At 43.4% G+C, this 16,325-nt stretch overlaps 2 protein-coding genes across 5 annotated transcripts in view; one reads left to right on the forward strand and one right to left on the reverse strand.

Annotated features, from left to right (window-relative positions):
• Positions 1-16,325, forward strand: part of MRPS25 (mitochondrial ribosomal protein S25) — a 33,666-nt gene that overhangs the window by 3,613 nt on the left and 13,728 nt on the right. Inside the window, exons 2-4 of one of the 2 annotated variants that reach the window (XM_080914391.1) lie at positions 2,088-2,194; positions 7,223-7,310; positions 7,742-7,845. In XM_080914391.1, the coding sequence (XP_080770517.1) occupies positions 2,088-2,194; positions 7,223-7,310; positions 7,742-7,845 (299 nt within the window). Of the gene's footprint in view, positions 1-2,087; positions 2,195-7,222; positions 7,311-7,741; positions 8,113-16,325 lie in introns of those variants that run through there. The other variant, XM_080914390.1, reaches the window with a different exon arrangement.
• Positions 14,227-16,325, reverse strand: part of NR2C2 (nuclear receptor subfamily 2 group C member 2) — a 49,433-nt gene continuing 47,334 nt past the window's right edge. For all 3 annotated transcript variants that reach the window (XM_080914388.1, XM_080914389.1, XM_080914387.1), the window contains one exon: positions 14,227-15,325. In XM_080914388.1, coding sequence (XP_080770514.1) covers positions 15,151-15,325 — 175 coding nt within the window. In that variant the 3' untranslated portion in view covers positions 14,227-15,150. The remainder of the gene's footprint in view (positions 15,326-16,325) is intronic.

Below are 16,325 nucleotides of genomic sequence, written 5' to 3' on the forward strand. Positions count from 1 at the left end.
TTAAATGTTTAACAGATATTTTTTTTACGGTTTGGCAAATGCCAGTATTTTCTTGTTTGAGCTCTGTGTAGCCCAGGCTGATCTTGGATGTCCGTCTTCGTGCCTCAGGCACTGGAGCGTTGGGATCATAGGTGTATTACCCCACCCACTCAGCAGATGTTGAATTTGTTTTTTGACATTTTTTGCCATGTAAATATTTTAGTGTAGTCAGAATTATCTGATTTCAGCCTCCTGGAAATCAAGGTTTCCTTTCATGTCTGTATTGTAACACTCCTGTACTGTTGCTATTCCTTCTACATAGTGCTTTTTGGGGGCCCTTCAGTAACATGTCCACTGCACATATGGAGATGCTGCCCTGTTTGCACAGGACTCTGGACTTGGTGCTGAGAAACTCTGTGAGGGAGCATTGGTTTGTTTTCCTCAGTGAACAGACGTGAGTCCTGATACAGAAGTGCGAGTGTTGGGGACACACCAGTCTTAAATGCCTGTTTCCCTCACCTTTTTGGAGGCAGGTTTCTCCACAGTCTTTTGTCAAGTCCCAAACTTTCTCCATGGAAAAGGTATGCACAGAATTTTAGGGAGAAAACTCTTATTAGATCTACATAGGTTCGTTTCTAGAAAGCTGTCACATGGTGGTTTGAATGAGTAACCCCATCCCCACTCATGTTTGAATGCTTAGTCACTAAGGAGTGGCACTTGTTTGAGAGGATTAGAAGGATTAGGAAATATGGCCAGGTTGGAGTAGGTGTGGCCTTGTTTAAGGAAGTGTGTTGCTAAGGGTGGTCTTTGGGGTTTCAAAAGCTCATGCTTGGCCCAGTGCCTCTTGCTCAGCTTGAACCTTGCAGATTAGATAGATGTAAGCTCTCAGCCACTCCAGCACTATGCCTGTCTGCCTGTCACCAACTACCCACATGATGGTAATGGAATAACTTTCTGAACTATAAACAAGTCACTAATTAAATGCTTTCTTTTTATAAATATATTCTTAGTCATGGTGTCTCCTCGCATCAATAGAACAGTAACTAAAATAGAAGTTGGTACCAAGAACTGGAGATATTGCCTGACCATATTTGTTGAAGGAATATGGAAGACTTTGGAACTTTGGACTAGAAATGCATTCAAACACTTTAATGAGACTTACTGAGCCATCCTAGCAGACACATGGAAGACAGTGATAATGAGGACCGTGGGGGCCCAGCTCAAGGGAGTTCAGAGGAAAACATATTAGCAGTTGGCCTAGAGACTATTGTGATATTTTGGCAAAGAATATGGCTGCTTTTTTTGCCCTTGTCCAAAAGATCTTCCAGAAGCTAACTTGATGTTTTTTGGATTGATGGCCTTGGCAGAGGCGATTTCAAGACAGCATAGTATTGATGATGTGTGGTTATGCAGCTGCAATGAAAAGGAACAAGGCAGGCAAAGAGAAATACAAGTTGCACAATTTGAGTAGAAAAAGAGCACCAGGAAGATGGAGCCAAATCCTGTGCTCAAGGAGGTAAAAAGTTTAAAAAAAGGCCTGATGGTAAATGAAATAAAGGAGACACTACTTGACCCTTAAGTCAGGATTCCAGTCTACTATCCTGCAAAAAACTCTGTGAAAGGAACAAACCTGATAAATTTTGCTTAGAAACCATCAACCAGTTAGGACTTAGCAAATACAAGTCTTGGGGGTGATGGGGAGGAGTTTCAGCCTAAGCAAGCAGAAGAACTTGACTTGACAGCTTTAGCCATCTGGTTCTAGATTTAGTCAAAGATACAGGAAAGGTTCTGGAACCTTCCTCCATAGCCAAGGAAAGCTGCTGAAGGCAGGCATTTGAGAAGATAGTTCCTGCGTGGAGTTTCTGAGAGCCTATTGTATGAAGCTGTAAAGGTAGAGCCTAGAGTGCATTGTAGACCCCAAAATATTGGGGATGCCAGAGTCATGGGATACTTACCAAGAAGAGCTGCCAACAGAGTGTTGAGTCAGGGTAAGAGAAAGAAGTAAGTGCAGTCAGTAAAGCTGGAGCTGGAGACGTCAGACATGGAGATGCTGTCACATGGATTCATTTCTAGAAAGCTCACACGGGTTCATTTCTTGCCCTTTGCAGGAAATTCGTATTTTTCAACATCCCTCAGATCCAGTATAAGAATCCTTGGGTACAGATCATGATGTTTAAGAACATGACGCCATCGCCCTTCCTGCGGTTCTATCTAGGTGAGTGAGGCATGGAAAGATTTCCTGTCCCTTTCCAGATAAGCAGCTGTGGCCTTGACTTCCTTTGTCAGTTACCCAGTGGCTGCTGAGATTACCCAGCTCCCTCACCTGTCTTTCTTCAGCTCATCTCTACTTGTCCTCTGCCTGTCATGTGGCCAGGTTCCCCACATTCCTTTGTTGCTCTGTGCTACTGTGTCTTCACTCTTTGTGAGCTTACAGAATGAAAACAGAGATCCTTTGCTGGATATTTGTCCACAGCTCAGTGGTAACACTGCAAAACCCCTAAACCAAATGTCCTTTAGGCCTGGATTGGCCCTCAGGTACCCCTCAGTGCTGACCACAGCCTTCTTTCTGCTCCCGCCATATGTCTTGTGGGTGCCCCACTTGCTTGTTCTGATGCTGAGCACTAGCATTCCTGGTTCATGGATAAGAGATAGAAAGTGCCACAAAAACCACACTGTGTTGCTGCTGTACATGTGGAATGTCACTGAGAAGCAGCTTGGGGCCACGTGCTGGGCAGTCAAGGATTCCATGGACAAAAAGCTCTGCTCTGTGTGTATGTAGTGGGGAGTGGGGTGTTCTGTATATGAGAGGGACAGAATACACAGGAAAGAAGCAAGATGATCAACAAAGCCCTGTGGTGAAGGGAGGCAGTCATAGGGTTTTGTGTTCTTAGGGCCTCTGTATGCTTGCTAGGCAAGTATTACAGCTTGGAGCCACAGCTAGCCCTGGATATGTGATGAAGCCATGGCATGGTCTATAACAGATCTATAGTGAGAACCAAGATATTTCCCTTTGACATTCACTCTCTTTCTTCAGGGACAGTAGATTAGGACCTTTTGAGATAGGATTGTGTAGTTCTGGCTGGCCTCAAACTTGTGACAGTATTTCTGGCTGACCCTCTCAAATGCTGGGGTTTGATATGGCCACTATATGCCTGCCTGCTTTGCCTCTGTATTTCATGTAATCTGTTGAGAAAACTCCTTTTTTATTTCTGGATGGTAGAGTCAGTGGGAGAAAGGACATGTCCCTGGTTGGGAGCTGGGTGGGTATCTGGGATTTGGAGCTGCCCTCAAAACTCTGAGCATGACATAGGAAAGCCATTTGCTGGTTCTGGTAGTCCCTCTGCCAGCCCTGTACCCTGTGGGAATGAACCGATTACACCACAGGGCTGCATCTTGGCCTTGGGAACCATAGTACAGTGATGGAAAGGTCATGAGGAGCCTGGTATGATTTCTTTTGCAAAAGCCCCCCACCTTGTTTTTGATAATTATCTATGGTCAGAACCCAGGTCTTTCAGGGTCTAAGCATGTGCTCTACCACATAGCTGCATCCCATCCAGTTCATCCATGTAGAGACAGACTTTCATTATATTGCCAGGCTGACCTCAGACTCCTGGTCCCTGCTTCTTGAGTGTTAGGACACTCAGTGTCTTAGTCAGGGTTTCTGTTCCTGCACAAAACATGACCAAGAAGCAAGTTGGGGAGGAAAGAGTTTATTCAGCTTACACTTCCACATTGCTGTTCACCACCAAAGGAAGTCAGGACTGGAACTCAAGCAAGTCAGGGAGCAGGAGCTGATGCAGAGGCCATGGAGGGGTGTCACTGACTGGCTTGCTCCCCTGGCTTGCTCAGCTTGCTTTCTTATAGAACCCAGGTCTACCAACCCAGGGATGGCACCACCCACAATGGGCTGGGCCCTCCCCCTTGATCACTAGTTGAGAAAATGCCTTACAACTGGATCTCATGGAAACATTTCCTCAACTGAAGCTCCTTTCTCCGTGATAACTCCAGCTTGACACAAAACCAGCCGGTACAATCAGCTTGGAGGACCCCAGATTCTGTTGATTTGTTGCAGCTGAACATCTTCTACTATATCAGTCTGTCAACTTTGCAGTCACCTGCTGATGAGCTTCGAATGAGGTTTAAATAGCTGAGACCTTGAAAAGGAGATCTGAGGATGGCAGGGAAAGTGGCAGGACCCACCCCTTGGGAAAGGGAAAAGAGCCATATAGATAGTGACACAGCATGAGGGTCATGCTGAGGCCGGGGCACCGTTCTGGTTCTGTATCGGGCATGAACAGCCACAGAGAACAGAAGGGCTGCATGGGGTGGGGGATGGACAGTTGAAAGACTGCCTCTAAACTTGTTCTTCCTGTATGACAACAGGGTGGGACCTGACCACAAAGCAAGCTGGTGACTTACCTCTCCCTGTCACATAGCCATTGCTGCCATCCTGGGACTCACCTTCATGACCTCAACCAATCCTAGTAACCTCCTAGAAGTCCTACCTCCAGGTGCCATCAGGAATTTTTAGTGTAACTTTTAAGGTGATCTTCAGTTTAGTACATCTGTAAAGTCACTTTTCACTCTCAGAAGCATCTTTTAGGAGCCAGTGTGGATTGTTTTAAGTTCTCTGTGCTCACTGTTCTGTGTAAATCCCAGCCTCCCATGTGGGGGCTTGAAAAAAGGCTTACTTTGTATCAGTGCTGGGTCCTTCACTTTTTTCTGGCTTAGTAGGTTTGTGGCCTGTCTCTGATGCCTTTGCTTACCCCAAAGCCCCTCTCATTTTTCCTTAGAAGAGTAAAATTACATCTTATGCTCCTGTGATACTTCAGATTTTTAAATTTTGTTATGTGTGTTTGCTTGCCTGAATTTATGTGTACCAGATGCATGCAGGAGCCAGCAAAGGCAAGATCTAAAAACACAGGTTGCCAGGTCCTCTGCAAGAGTGGTAAGTGCTGAGTCATCTTCCCAGCCTAAGATACAGTTATTAAAGTGTGTATAATTTTTATGTGCTGGCACAAGTGTCCGCGCACATATGGAGGTCCGAAGAGGGCTTTGGATATCTTCCTCTATCACTCTATCTGTTCCTTTAAGGTAGGGTCTCTCCGTGAACAGGGGCCTTGTGATTTTAACTAGGCTGGAAGCCAACAAGCCCCAGAGATCCTCATTCCCATCCCTGTCATGACCCTCTTGTTTTATGGGTGCTGGGATCTTAACTCTGGTCCTCATGACTGTGCGGCAAGCACTTGTAACCACAGAGCCTCCTCCACTGTGTGAGTTCTTTCCTATGTACTAAGGCAGGGTTGAAATTGAAATTTGTTTTCTGCATTGAGGATATCCAGCTGTTAAACATACATGCTGTACTTTTTTCCTCATTGGATTTTCTTAGTATCATTGTCCAAAATCAATGACCGTGATGGGGAACAGTGTGTTTTCTTTGTGCTGTGGTGAAGGATGGAAGTTTTTATACCTGTTTCAATCTGTAAAAAGAGGTGACTTTCAAAGCATTGAAGTGATAGCCAGGAGTAGGGATAACTGTGAATGGGTAACAAGGTGTGTGTATGCATGCCCAGTACCAGGGAGTGGGGCGGAGAGGGATTGGATTCCCTAGAACTGGAGATGGTTGTTTGCTATCATATTGGTGCTGGAACTGAATCTCTGCCTTTGGAAAGCAAGTGCCCTTAACTGCTGGGCAACCTCACTAGATGTGTATTTTACCACACACAAAAGCTACTTAGAAAGTTTCATTGATCTTTGTGTTGAAATTGGTGCCAACTTCATCCCCCCCTCGAATTATTCTAGTCCTTGACTGGGTTTTTTGTTTGTTTGTTTTGTTCCAGGAGCTAGCCTAAATTTGTGGTTCTCCTGCCTTGGCCTACTGAGTGTTGGGATTGTATAAACTTGAATATGTTTGCTAGTTTCTAGAAAAAGGCTGGCTGTGGTTTTGTCACACTGAGTTATAAACCATCTTTATAGTACTGAGGATGCTTTTAGTATTTTGAACATCTCATTTTTTGGTGGTAGCTGGTTTTCGTATTTACAGTTGACATCATTTCTGGTAATTTTATTGAGATATCTTACTTACAGACACATCATCAGCAAACAGCATAATCTTGGCAGTTTCTTTTTGTCTCAGTTCACTGTTCTAGGCAGTGGTAGTGTTGTACACCTCCACAGTGTCTGAGCTTGAGTTAACCAGCCTCTTTGAGGGCCTTCTGTTGTCTTCTCTTCAGAGTTTTAGCCACTGCAATATTGTATTTTCTTAATTAGTAATATTGATTGCTGTTTTAATGTGTCACTAGCTATTGTGTTTTTTTAATTTTTAAAGTGGCAACCATCTCAAACATTTAGTTGGATATCTTCCAGAGTTGTGAATTCATAAATATTCTGTTGAAAATCCTTAGTCAGATATGTGCATTCTAAGTATCTTCTAATACTTTTTGGCTTACAACAGAATTTAAGGAATTTTTTTTCATGATAACACTTTAAATATGTCTGAAAAAAATTGTTCCTTGGTAAGATCATTAATATTTTCCCTTGTAGTCTTTTTGTTGGTTTTGCTTTTGTTCTGCCATCCTGAGGCTGCACCCAGCACTTCCATGTGCAGGGCAAGCACTGTATGAGAAGCTACATTCTTCTGTAAGTTTTATAGAACATTTTAGCTAGAGTGTATTACATATGAATATGTATAAAGGGACTTGGCACTTGGAGACAGTGAACAACTCCACAGCTTTATTCTATCTTCCACATATGAAGTCACAGTATTAGCTTTACATTCTCTGGTTCATTTTAATTTTTTCCTAATGTTTATTTGCATGTGAATAGCCAGTTCCATTGTTTGATTTAAAAAGTTTAAGATCAAATTTCTTTGCCATTTTTGCTGAAAACAGTTGCCCATAAATAGAAGGGTTTATTTGTTCTTGGCCGTAGTTCTGTCCGATTTGGTGGTATGTCTGCTGTTGAACATGTCTCTGTCATGGTTATAGGTACCTAGCTGTGGGTTACAGTTGCCTATAATTCCAGCTCTTGCACCAATGCACATATATACATAATCTAAAATTTTAAGAAAATATTGGATCCTACTACTAAAAGCAAGTTGGAGACCATGATGGTCTTGACTTGTCAATCTTCCTACCTTACAAGGTTACAGGTGTGTGTCACATCTTGGCAGTCCCAGCCTTTTGAGGCTGAAGAAGTATGCCTGAGTACTCAGCTCTCCTGTCCTTGTGCCTCTTGTTTGCAGATTCTGGGGAGCAGGTCCTTGTAGACGTGGAGACGAAGAGTAATAAGGAAATCATGGAGCACATAAGGAAAATTTTGGGCAAGAAAGAGTGAGTTGCTGGGTTGACCTGACAGGAGCAAAACTCAGCCCCCCAAAAATGTGAGAGTGAAGGGGACATGTAGGGAGGGTATGGAAAGGGAAGGTTCTCCAGCCCCAGTTAGTAAACAAGATGGTGGGCAGTAGAATCAGTTCAGGCCGGTCTTTCAGCTGAAGTCACCAAATCTCTTCCTTGCTGTGACAGTGAAGAAGGATTGCCCTGCTTTGACATGCATGCAGCTAGAGAAGCTTAGACTCCTCTGCTCCTTTAGTTGAGGAAGTATAGGAAGGACATAAAGCCAAGAAAGTCTCTTAAGACACAGGCTCCTTCACCCCGCCCCTGTAGGATTCTCCAGTGGTCTGCTTCCCAGTGTCTTCTCCTCACATAGAAGAGGCTGCCTATAGTCTGGAGCCCCTGGTCATGCTTTGTGTGTTCCTTGACAGAGAGACCCTCAGGGAGGAGGAGCTGGAGAAGCAGCAGCGCTTTCATCCAGGCAACTTTGGCCCCCGGAAGTACTGTCTGCGGGAGTGCATGTGCGAAGTGGAAGGTCAGGTGCCCTGCCCTGGCCTGGTACCCTTACCCAAGGAGATGACAGGGAAGTACAAAGCTGCTCTGAAAGCCAATACTTAGGTCTAAGCAAGGTCATCTGGGATGAACTGATGGCATGACTGGTGGAGATGGACTACACTGGTACCATAAATGATGGAACGTTGTGCAATGGACAGGCCAGCTTGCACATCTGTTTAAAGGATATAGAATGAAGGCTGGGCTTGCCAGCTGCTGAACATGTCAATAAAAGACTTCATCTTATACATAGTAAGTCTGGTCTTGCTGGTCTAAAGACCATCTGTATCAGAGAACGTTGGATGAGAGGGTACAAGGCAGTTTGTCAGTGACTGTTGTTTCAGTCCTGTAACTGACCCAGATTCTTTCATTTTAATCTTCCTCCAGTTTCTACTCTGGAAGCTGTTGAGGGTAACTGCTGCTAGTGAGACAAATGTTGCTGGCAGAGTGGATGGTCTTATGTTCAAAGCAAACAGTGGGCAGTGTACTAAAGTCTGCAATCTGTGCTTTTTGAGAGAGGGAAGGTTCTCTAGCCCAAGTTAGTAACAAGACTTGAGGCAGTAGGATCAGTTCAGGCCTGGTCTTTCTGCTCAGTAGATGTGAACTGAAGTCAACGAATCTCTTGTCCACATGGGTGGAGGAGTGCCAGTGGCACTGTGTTAGCTGTAGCAGGATTCTTCTGGCTTTGAGAGTGGGGATGCCACCTGGGTGCTAACTTGACTCTCAATTCTTGCTTACTAGGTTGGAAGGGAGGGAAACAGAGACAGACAGATACTTTCTAGTTATTTTTCCCAGTTAGTGCCATTTTAGCAATGTAGACTCCATCTTTCAGTGGATAGCAGAACCTTCCAGGGTCATTTAATGTTTACCACATACCCCTTGGCATTTGGCTGTATGAGTTTGAGGCAAAACAAAGCAGTAGTGGCTAAAAATGCCTAAGGCCCTTTAGATGCAACAGAACCGGGGCTACTGCCCTCTCTTGCACATATCCAGGTCACTCCCATTCCCCTGGCCCCCAGTGCAGGGCCTCACTGGCATCCTTATACCTATAGCACACAGTACCCTTCCATTATATACTCGGGTTCTGGTCTGTGGTTTTGCAGCAGAGTAGGTAGGGGCTGCAATGGAATGGGTACTTGTAGCTCTAATGTATAAGGGATAGAAGCGCTTGAACAGAATTTGGCACAGCCCCCTAAAAGGTCATCCTTTGGAGTACGTGTCCCTACTGGCTGGTAACAGTGAACAAACTGCTTCCCTCCATGGCAGATGTGGCCGGGGCCCCAATCCTAAGCATGGACCTTGAAAGAAAGAAAAGTCTAGGCGCAAGGGAATGAATTCTTGAGATACACTTTTGTTCTAACCCCGGTTCCTGCCAAAGCTGTGGCAAGGCTAAAGGGACAACATGTGGGCAACTGATAAGCTTTTACAGAGCCTCTTACTGACAGCTTGGAGCAGATGCAGGTCTGAGGAAACCATTGGCGCTGGGAGAGAAGTCACCTCTTTAAATCTATCATTTTAGTAGTGACAGATTTTACACACATGACAAGGACTTGAGTTGACATGATGTCCTCTGAAGTGACAGTTTTCACATTGAGGTGCTACCAGCAGCAACTGTGAGCTCTTTAAGTAAGTACTTTATTCAGGCCTCTGAACCCTCAATTGTAAAGTGTAGAAGACATGAAGAACAGTTTCATTCAACTATTGAATCTGAGGACACATTTTTTACCCACAGCAAATACCTAGTGTGTGCGTCTGACTACACACCCTATCACAGCACTAGAAATGTGTATGTACGGTCCTTACGTCCATGCTGGATGGCCATGGAGAAAAGTCTCTGCCCACTGCTGGTTCCCAGGAGGGGTTCAGGCCACAAGTTATCGGTTTTGAGGAAAAGAAAATGAGCAGCACACATCCTAGTCTTTAGTTTACTTTAATAGTATAAACCTCATGTAGGTAGTATTGAGCCACAACAAAGCCACATTGAACAGCATTTAGTAAAAGGCGCTCATAACCATGCATGGCAACTCTCTATACAGACACAACAATGCAGATTCTCCTTCAGGACTGAAGACATTGATTAGATAGAAAATTCAGTTTAAAAACAACATGCGGGTTTTAAATGCCATTACATAGCTCATTTACATGGGGAGAAAAGCTGTACAAAATGGCAGCTCTCTGCAGGTTTTTAACCTGGAATCAAAAGGTAATGGCATCCATGGCGTTTTCTATAGTATGAAGGGCAGAAGTTACACAACCGGTCAAGAAAATTCCACACTGGACTTTCCTTTAGTAGATGTCCTCTAAAAAGGGAGTGGAGTGGGTGGGGGGTGGGCAGATAAGGTTATATCTTAACAGAGAAATCCAAACTACAGGTACAAACTAGGTACTATGAAAAAAATGTGCAGCTTTTTAGTTATAAAACTAGTTGAACACTGATTTACAAGTTAATTGGGGAAACAGACTAGAAAAATATTCCAGCACTTGAGTTGTGTGTGCAGCAGCATTAGCATCCGTGAATGAGCAGGCTGTTGGGATGACAACTGATGGTACGTTCCTGAAGAAAGGCCATTTTTAATGTGCGGTCTATACCAAACATTACCCAAACACTAAAACTTAACAGTGATAATGTTGAGCATTTTCCTACATTCCATGTATAAATATCAAGATTGAAAATTAACTAAAAGTGCGTATTGCTGAGCATTAGAAATGTCTGATGTTTAACCCCCTTCCTAAGCCACTTTTAAGTTTATTGTTAGGTTGCTGCTAAGACAATGGCCCCCAAAGAAAATGAAAAGGATTCATTTAGGGACGGCCAAGCTTCCCTGTGTTTTACTTGGAAAACCACTTTTCATAGTGTGATTGTCACAACAGGCTACAACACAGGCAAGATAGAACAATCACAAAGGGTGAGGCCAGGGACACAAGTGGGAAGCTGAAGCCAAAAAGACCACATCTCACCAAAGGCACTGAGGACTACAGTCTTAACAATTATTTTTTAAAACACTCCAGTAATTTACTTCAGAAACACAGAGAGCAACCCATTTGTCAGGCAAGGTTTTGCACTTGGCTTCATCCAAGCCAGGTGCCCGCTCACTGTGGCCAGTAGCAGCCTCTGCCAAGCTGGGCCCTGTCTCCCAAGTCCACATCTCAGCTTAAAAATCCCAATCAGAGGGGGCAAATAGAATAGACTTGGTGGATGAGGAAAATGTCAACCTTAGCTTTCTTACTATTAAATACAACTTTTACAGAATGTAGTTTAATTTAGGATAATTTACTAATTGCGGTTTTTAATATGCCACAAATTAGCTATCCACATTGTTTTCAGAGACTGTTTGGTAGGCTGTTTTTTTGTTTTTGTTTTTTAACCACCAGAGAGCACACAAGAGTTTATCCTGCCGACAGAGCCCAGGATAAACAAGGGAGATCCCGAATGCCCATCTCTGAGCCACACAAAGCTCCAGGCTTTGGAAAAGACTGACAGTCTCAGTCACCAAGTTCCTTCCCGCTAGGCTAAACTGGTTTGTGAAAAGCAGGCTTATCCTTAGTTTTGGATATAACGCTAACATCACTTCCAGCTTCTGGGCCCTTGTAAACTTAGAGAACTGCCCTCCTATCAGGACCTTTCTGGCCTTAGTGCAGGAATAAGTGACACCTGGCCAAGGCAGCTCCCTGTCTCGGGGAAAATGAAATTGGTAAGAAACTTACCATCACAATGTTCCTGTTAAGGGAACCTTGCTCCTGTTAAGGGAACCTTGCAAGACCAACATCTATTCACATTAGCAACGCTAGCATCAACTCTTGACAACATAGAAGTTTGAATATGTGGCTACATGTCTGTATACATAATATACACCTATGTACACACATTATATACACTGTACAAAGATAATATGAACACATGTACATTCATTCAGTCATCTAGGCCTGTAACTCTGGACATGCACAGTGTGGCTGAAGGGACAGGTTGTGCACAGAAAGTACACACTGATGGGAGGCACTCAATGAGGAGGTCCAGAACCTTGTACAAAACACCTAGGTCAACCTCATCTCATTGTGGAGTTGTCTTCAAAAACTGACATAAGAGTTAAAGACTTTATGCAAAGAACCACGTAATCTGGAGACTGGTAGGCAAAGGAAGAGGTGGGCATTTGTTTTGCCAGGACCTTCCCCCTAGAAAAAAAAGCAGCTGTCAGGTGGTGCTTTTCAAGGCCTGGATTTAGAGTTTCAGCAGCACCATCAGCCCCTGGAAAGCAGCAATGGGCTTCCAGATCTCCATGACATCAGGTCCCAGATAATCGGTCCAGCTGTCAGGGATACTGATCAGTGGACCTACATGAGCACTACTACCCTTCAAGAAACAATTATATGTAGTGTGGATGCTGCTGCTCCATTTGAGGGCCGCACTGACCACCCTGGTTGACCACCCTGGCCATGACTATCAGAAAACCATCCACATCTAATACTGACACTGACAAACTAGAAAACCATTCCAAGGGCATAAATGACTCTCTTGAACTTCAATACAGAAACTCAAGATGGCACAGCCCCAACTGCAGCCTCAGAAAGAGACTAAGCAATAAAGAAGCTCCTTCAACACACACAGTGACACACTTAACATTCTGAGGAGTAACTAACTAGGATGACTTGCTTAGGGAATTTGGTTTCTGTCTATACCTCCTGTCCTATTTTATCCCAAATTTTAACGCGGAACTATCAACATTGGAGATATTTATGGAAAAGAGCCCAGTTAGCCAAGTTGGTGTGTAACTTTCCACCCCAGCAGCAGCCACGTCAGTGTGTGTCTGTCCACCTCCCTGAGAGGGGTCTAGACAGGTCAGCCCTGCTTCATCAGGCTTAGACTATCACAGATTCATAAATCAAGGGTGGATGAAAGCTGAAGCCCAGACACAACTGGGCTATTTCTAAGAAACGACTGGGGCTGACCTTCATAGGTCCATTCGACAAGCGATGGAATGGAGCATCATTCAAAGTGTGAAATGATTTCAGTTAATGAAAACATTGTATGGATACAATTGTTAAGGTAAGGCCACAAAGATCTGTCCATCCAGTGAAGGAGTTTGGCCCTGTTAATTGGCCATTACTAATGATGGAACTTACAAAGGACTAGATTAGAATCACCAACTCTTTTCTACATTAAAAAAAAAAAAAAATCTTTTTTGTCCCCTTCAGTGCCATCTTAGAGGTTGGTACTTTTTATCCAACCATGATCTAAATACCTAATGAAAGCTAGGATGTCCAGGCCCTGTTTGAGTGACCTAGAAATGACTAGTGCTCACACTCAAAAATCCTAAGGGAAGCAAAGCCAGGAACTGTAAGATGTATTGATTTACTACAGGAAACCTCTACAGAGATTAAAATAGACTCACTCTATTTTAATGGTGTCCAGAGCTTTTGTCTGTATATACATAAAAAGAAAAAAAAAAAAAAAAAAGCTTTAAGCTGGCAAAATTATGTCCTTTCCATCATTCGAAACGGGCCATCCCTGCTATTCTCCAACACTGGCTTCCAAATCTAGCTTGGAATTCAGAAGACAGAGATACTTCTGCACTTAAATCCCACTAGCAGTAATAAAGTGTCACTAAGTCCTCAAAAGGAAACAGCCTGTCTAGCCTTGAGCCCCATGACTGTACTTGTCCATAAACACATACAAACTTAACCTTACAGGAGGTATTTTTCTTAAAATTTGCTAATCTAAATGCAAATACCAACTTTTCCCAACCTTTCCCCTGTCTGGTGCCCATGGGAATGCAAAGAGCTTTAAGTCAGATCTCATTTCACTGGAACTGAATTCTGTACTCTTTCTTGTTGGGGATTATGGTCATTATAACTTGAGGGAATTTGTGAATGAAGGTTTTCTTTCTTCTTTCTTTTTGGTACTGGGGATGGAACCCAGGACCTAGTGCATGCTAGGCAAGCACACTCCCATCTAAGTTACCACTTCTCCACTCCCCAGATCCCTTTAAAACTCAGAAGTTTCCTCATTAAGTTGCTCAGGTTGGCCTTCAATGTATAATTCTTGTGCCTCAGCCTCCCAAGTACTGGGGTTACAGGCCTGCACTATGTGCCCTGACTGAGGATGGGTTTTGGATTCTCTTTTGAAAGAGAAGGTGGTCTACTTCCATTATTTCACATGCCCCAGAGAGCTTTGTTGGACTAGCACATACCTGGGAACATTGAAAAAGCATGGTGTCCCAGTACACTGGAATCATAATACTTAAAAGATCAGAAAGTATTTATCTTGATGCCTTTTGTTCAGCAATCTAAGGCAGTGAGGATACTAGGCCTCTACCCAGCTACAGGTTCTGAATGATCAGATACTGGCCCCTCTCCAGGCGCACCAGGAATAGGAACCCTCACTGCAGAAGCCACACACAACCTGGACAACAGGTAATGTCAAAGGGTACAGATCATCCACCTTGCACTTTTTGGTCAAAGGCTCCAGTTACTATGAGTTGGTAGAGGGATCTAGGTGTACTTTCAGCCACAGGAAGAATTAAATGACTCATCACAGGCACTCTGATAAGCTGCAGTCAAATTCTGAAAATTAGTGGAACCCAGGTTCTGGAAGAGCCTGCAGACAGGCATCAGGGATCAGGACCCTGACAGGCATCTCTGGCTGGCATAGCAGCTCTTAGTGGGTTACTGCAAGGTATGTCCTCTGCACACAATGCCAGGAATCTACATCTCACTCACAGGAATTTAGCACAGCACCACCACTGCATACAGCTAAAAGTGCTGCCCTCATACAAATGTGAATGATTGTCTCCTGTACCCTAGTGAATTTTCACAGAAATCATTAGCATTTTCACGAGAGACACAGTTTTCCATTTGCCCTGTCTGCAGGTAAGATGTTAACATTGCAGATTTGATAAGTGCTTAGAAAGTGCTAACATTACCCTGGTAATTAGTAGTTATTAATTCCAAGGACTTTTTTTAAATGTATTTACACACACTGTTCTTAGGTTCTTTTAATACTAGTCTCTGACATTATAAAACTTCAGTATTTTTTTTTTTTTGCCCTTTGATAATTTCTAAATACAAATTGAATTAAAAGATTGTTCCAAAATCTGCTTCACCAAAAGGTGTGAAGACATTTCTTAGGGCAGGGAAGAGCTCTACTCATCTTTAGTTGCTATTGTCTGGGATGAACAGAAGTGGCTAACACACTGGAGACACCTGTGCACGCTAAGACGCCGCTGCACTTCTCTTCTCTTGCACCTGCACAGTCCTAGGAGGCATCCCACTGTTGGCAGCTGTTGGCTGTGCACTATAGACTGGCTCCGGTGATCTGGCCATTATACTCTGCTGTCTCCATCTTGAGGATGTAGGGAATTATGCTGTCTATTGAAACATTGCCAATGAGACCAGTAAAAAAAAGTTCTTCTGTTATGTTGGAGCTCATGAGCCTTAGTGCTGGCAGGCGGACAAGAATCCTGGCCAATCTGGAAGAGAGAGCAGGCATTAGTGAAATGAGGTGTCTGGCTAACTGTGGCCAATTCTTGGAGGTCCTTTTGGAACCACACAGAATTACACCAAACAGACCTATTATATCAATCTGATTTTTGTTGTTGTTGAAATAAAAAAATAATAACAAAAGTTTATCGTGAAGGGGAACATGCACAAAAGATGTATGTGTGCATATGATTGGTGAGATGAGTGGTCTCAGTAGATAAAGACCACTGGCTACAGTGTCTGACAACCTAAGATTGATCTCCAGAATCCATATGGTGGAGAGAACTAACTCCTACACTTATATAATTGAACATATGCATGCCCCCCAACCCCCTCCCTGCACACACATAAATATAAACCATTCCTAACAGCAAGTATGAAGTTCTTATGCGTTTAAACTACTCTTCTCATCTGCATACACAAAATTTGGAAATTTACCAACAGGCAATAGGTTAAAGTACAGAGTATTTCTATAATGAACTACTACAAACCCAATAAAGAAAGGATACTGTAGCAATGCATATCTACAATTGCTCGGGAAGCTGAGGCAAGAAGAGTAAAGTACAAGAGAGGCCTGCTTGTGCTATACAGTCAACACCCTACAGTCACTGGTAAGCAGAGAGATCCAGATTGTGCAGGGACTATGTAAAAGGAACACAGCTGTTGTATTGCATGTGCATGTTTGTGTGAAGCATTTTGGAAGAATGTTAGCCACATGTTCATGGTTTCCTCCTCTTGGCATGAAAGCCATGAGAAGGAAGGCAAAGTATGTCAGTAGCCAAGTTAAAAAAGGTTAAAAAGATATCCTTGAGTGATGCTTTTTGCTGAAGTAATTTTCCCCCTCTTTGTCTTCCTAGAATGTTCTAAGTCTTCTGCAATGCCTACCCTGTTTATGAAAAAAAATTTAGGTTTATGTGTATCACTGTTTTACCTGCATATATTATGTGCTCCAGATGAATACCAGGTGACTACAGAGGTTAGAAGAGTATA

Source organism: Micromys minutus, assembly GCF_963924665.1.
Source record: "Micromys minutus genome assembly, chromosome: 3".
Taxonomy (NCBI): domain Eukaryota; kingdom Metazoa; phylum Chordata; class Mammalia; order Rodentia; family Muridae; genus Micromys; species Micromys minutus.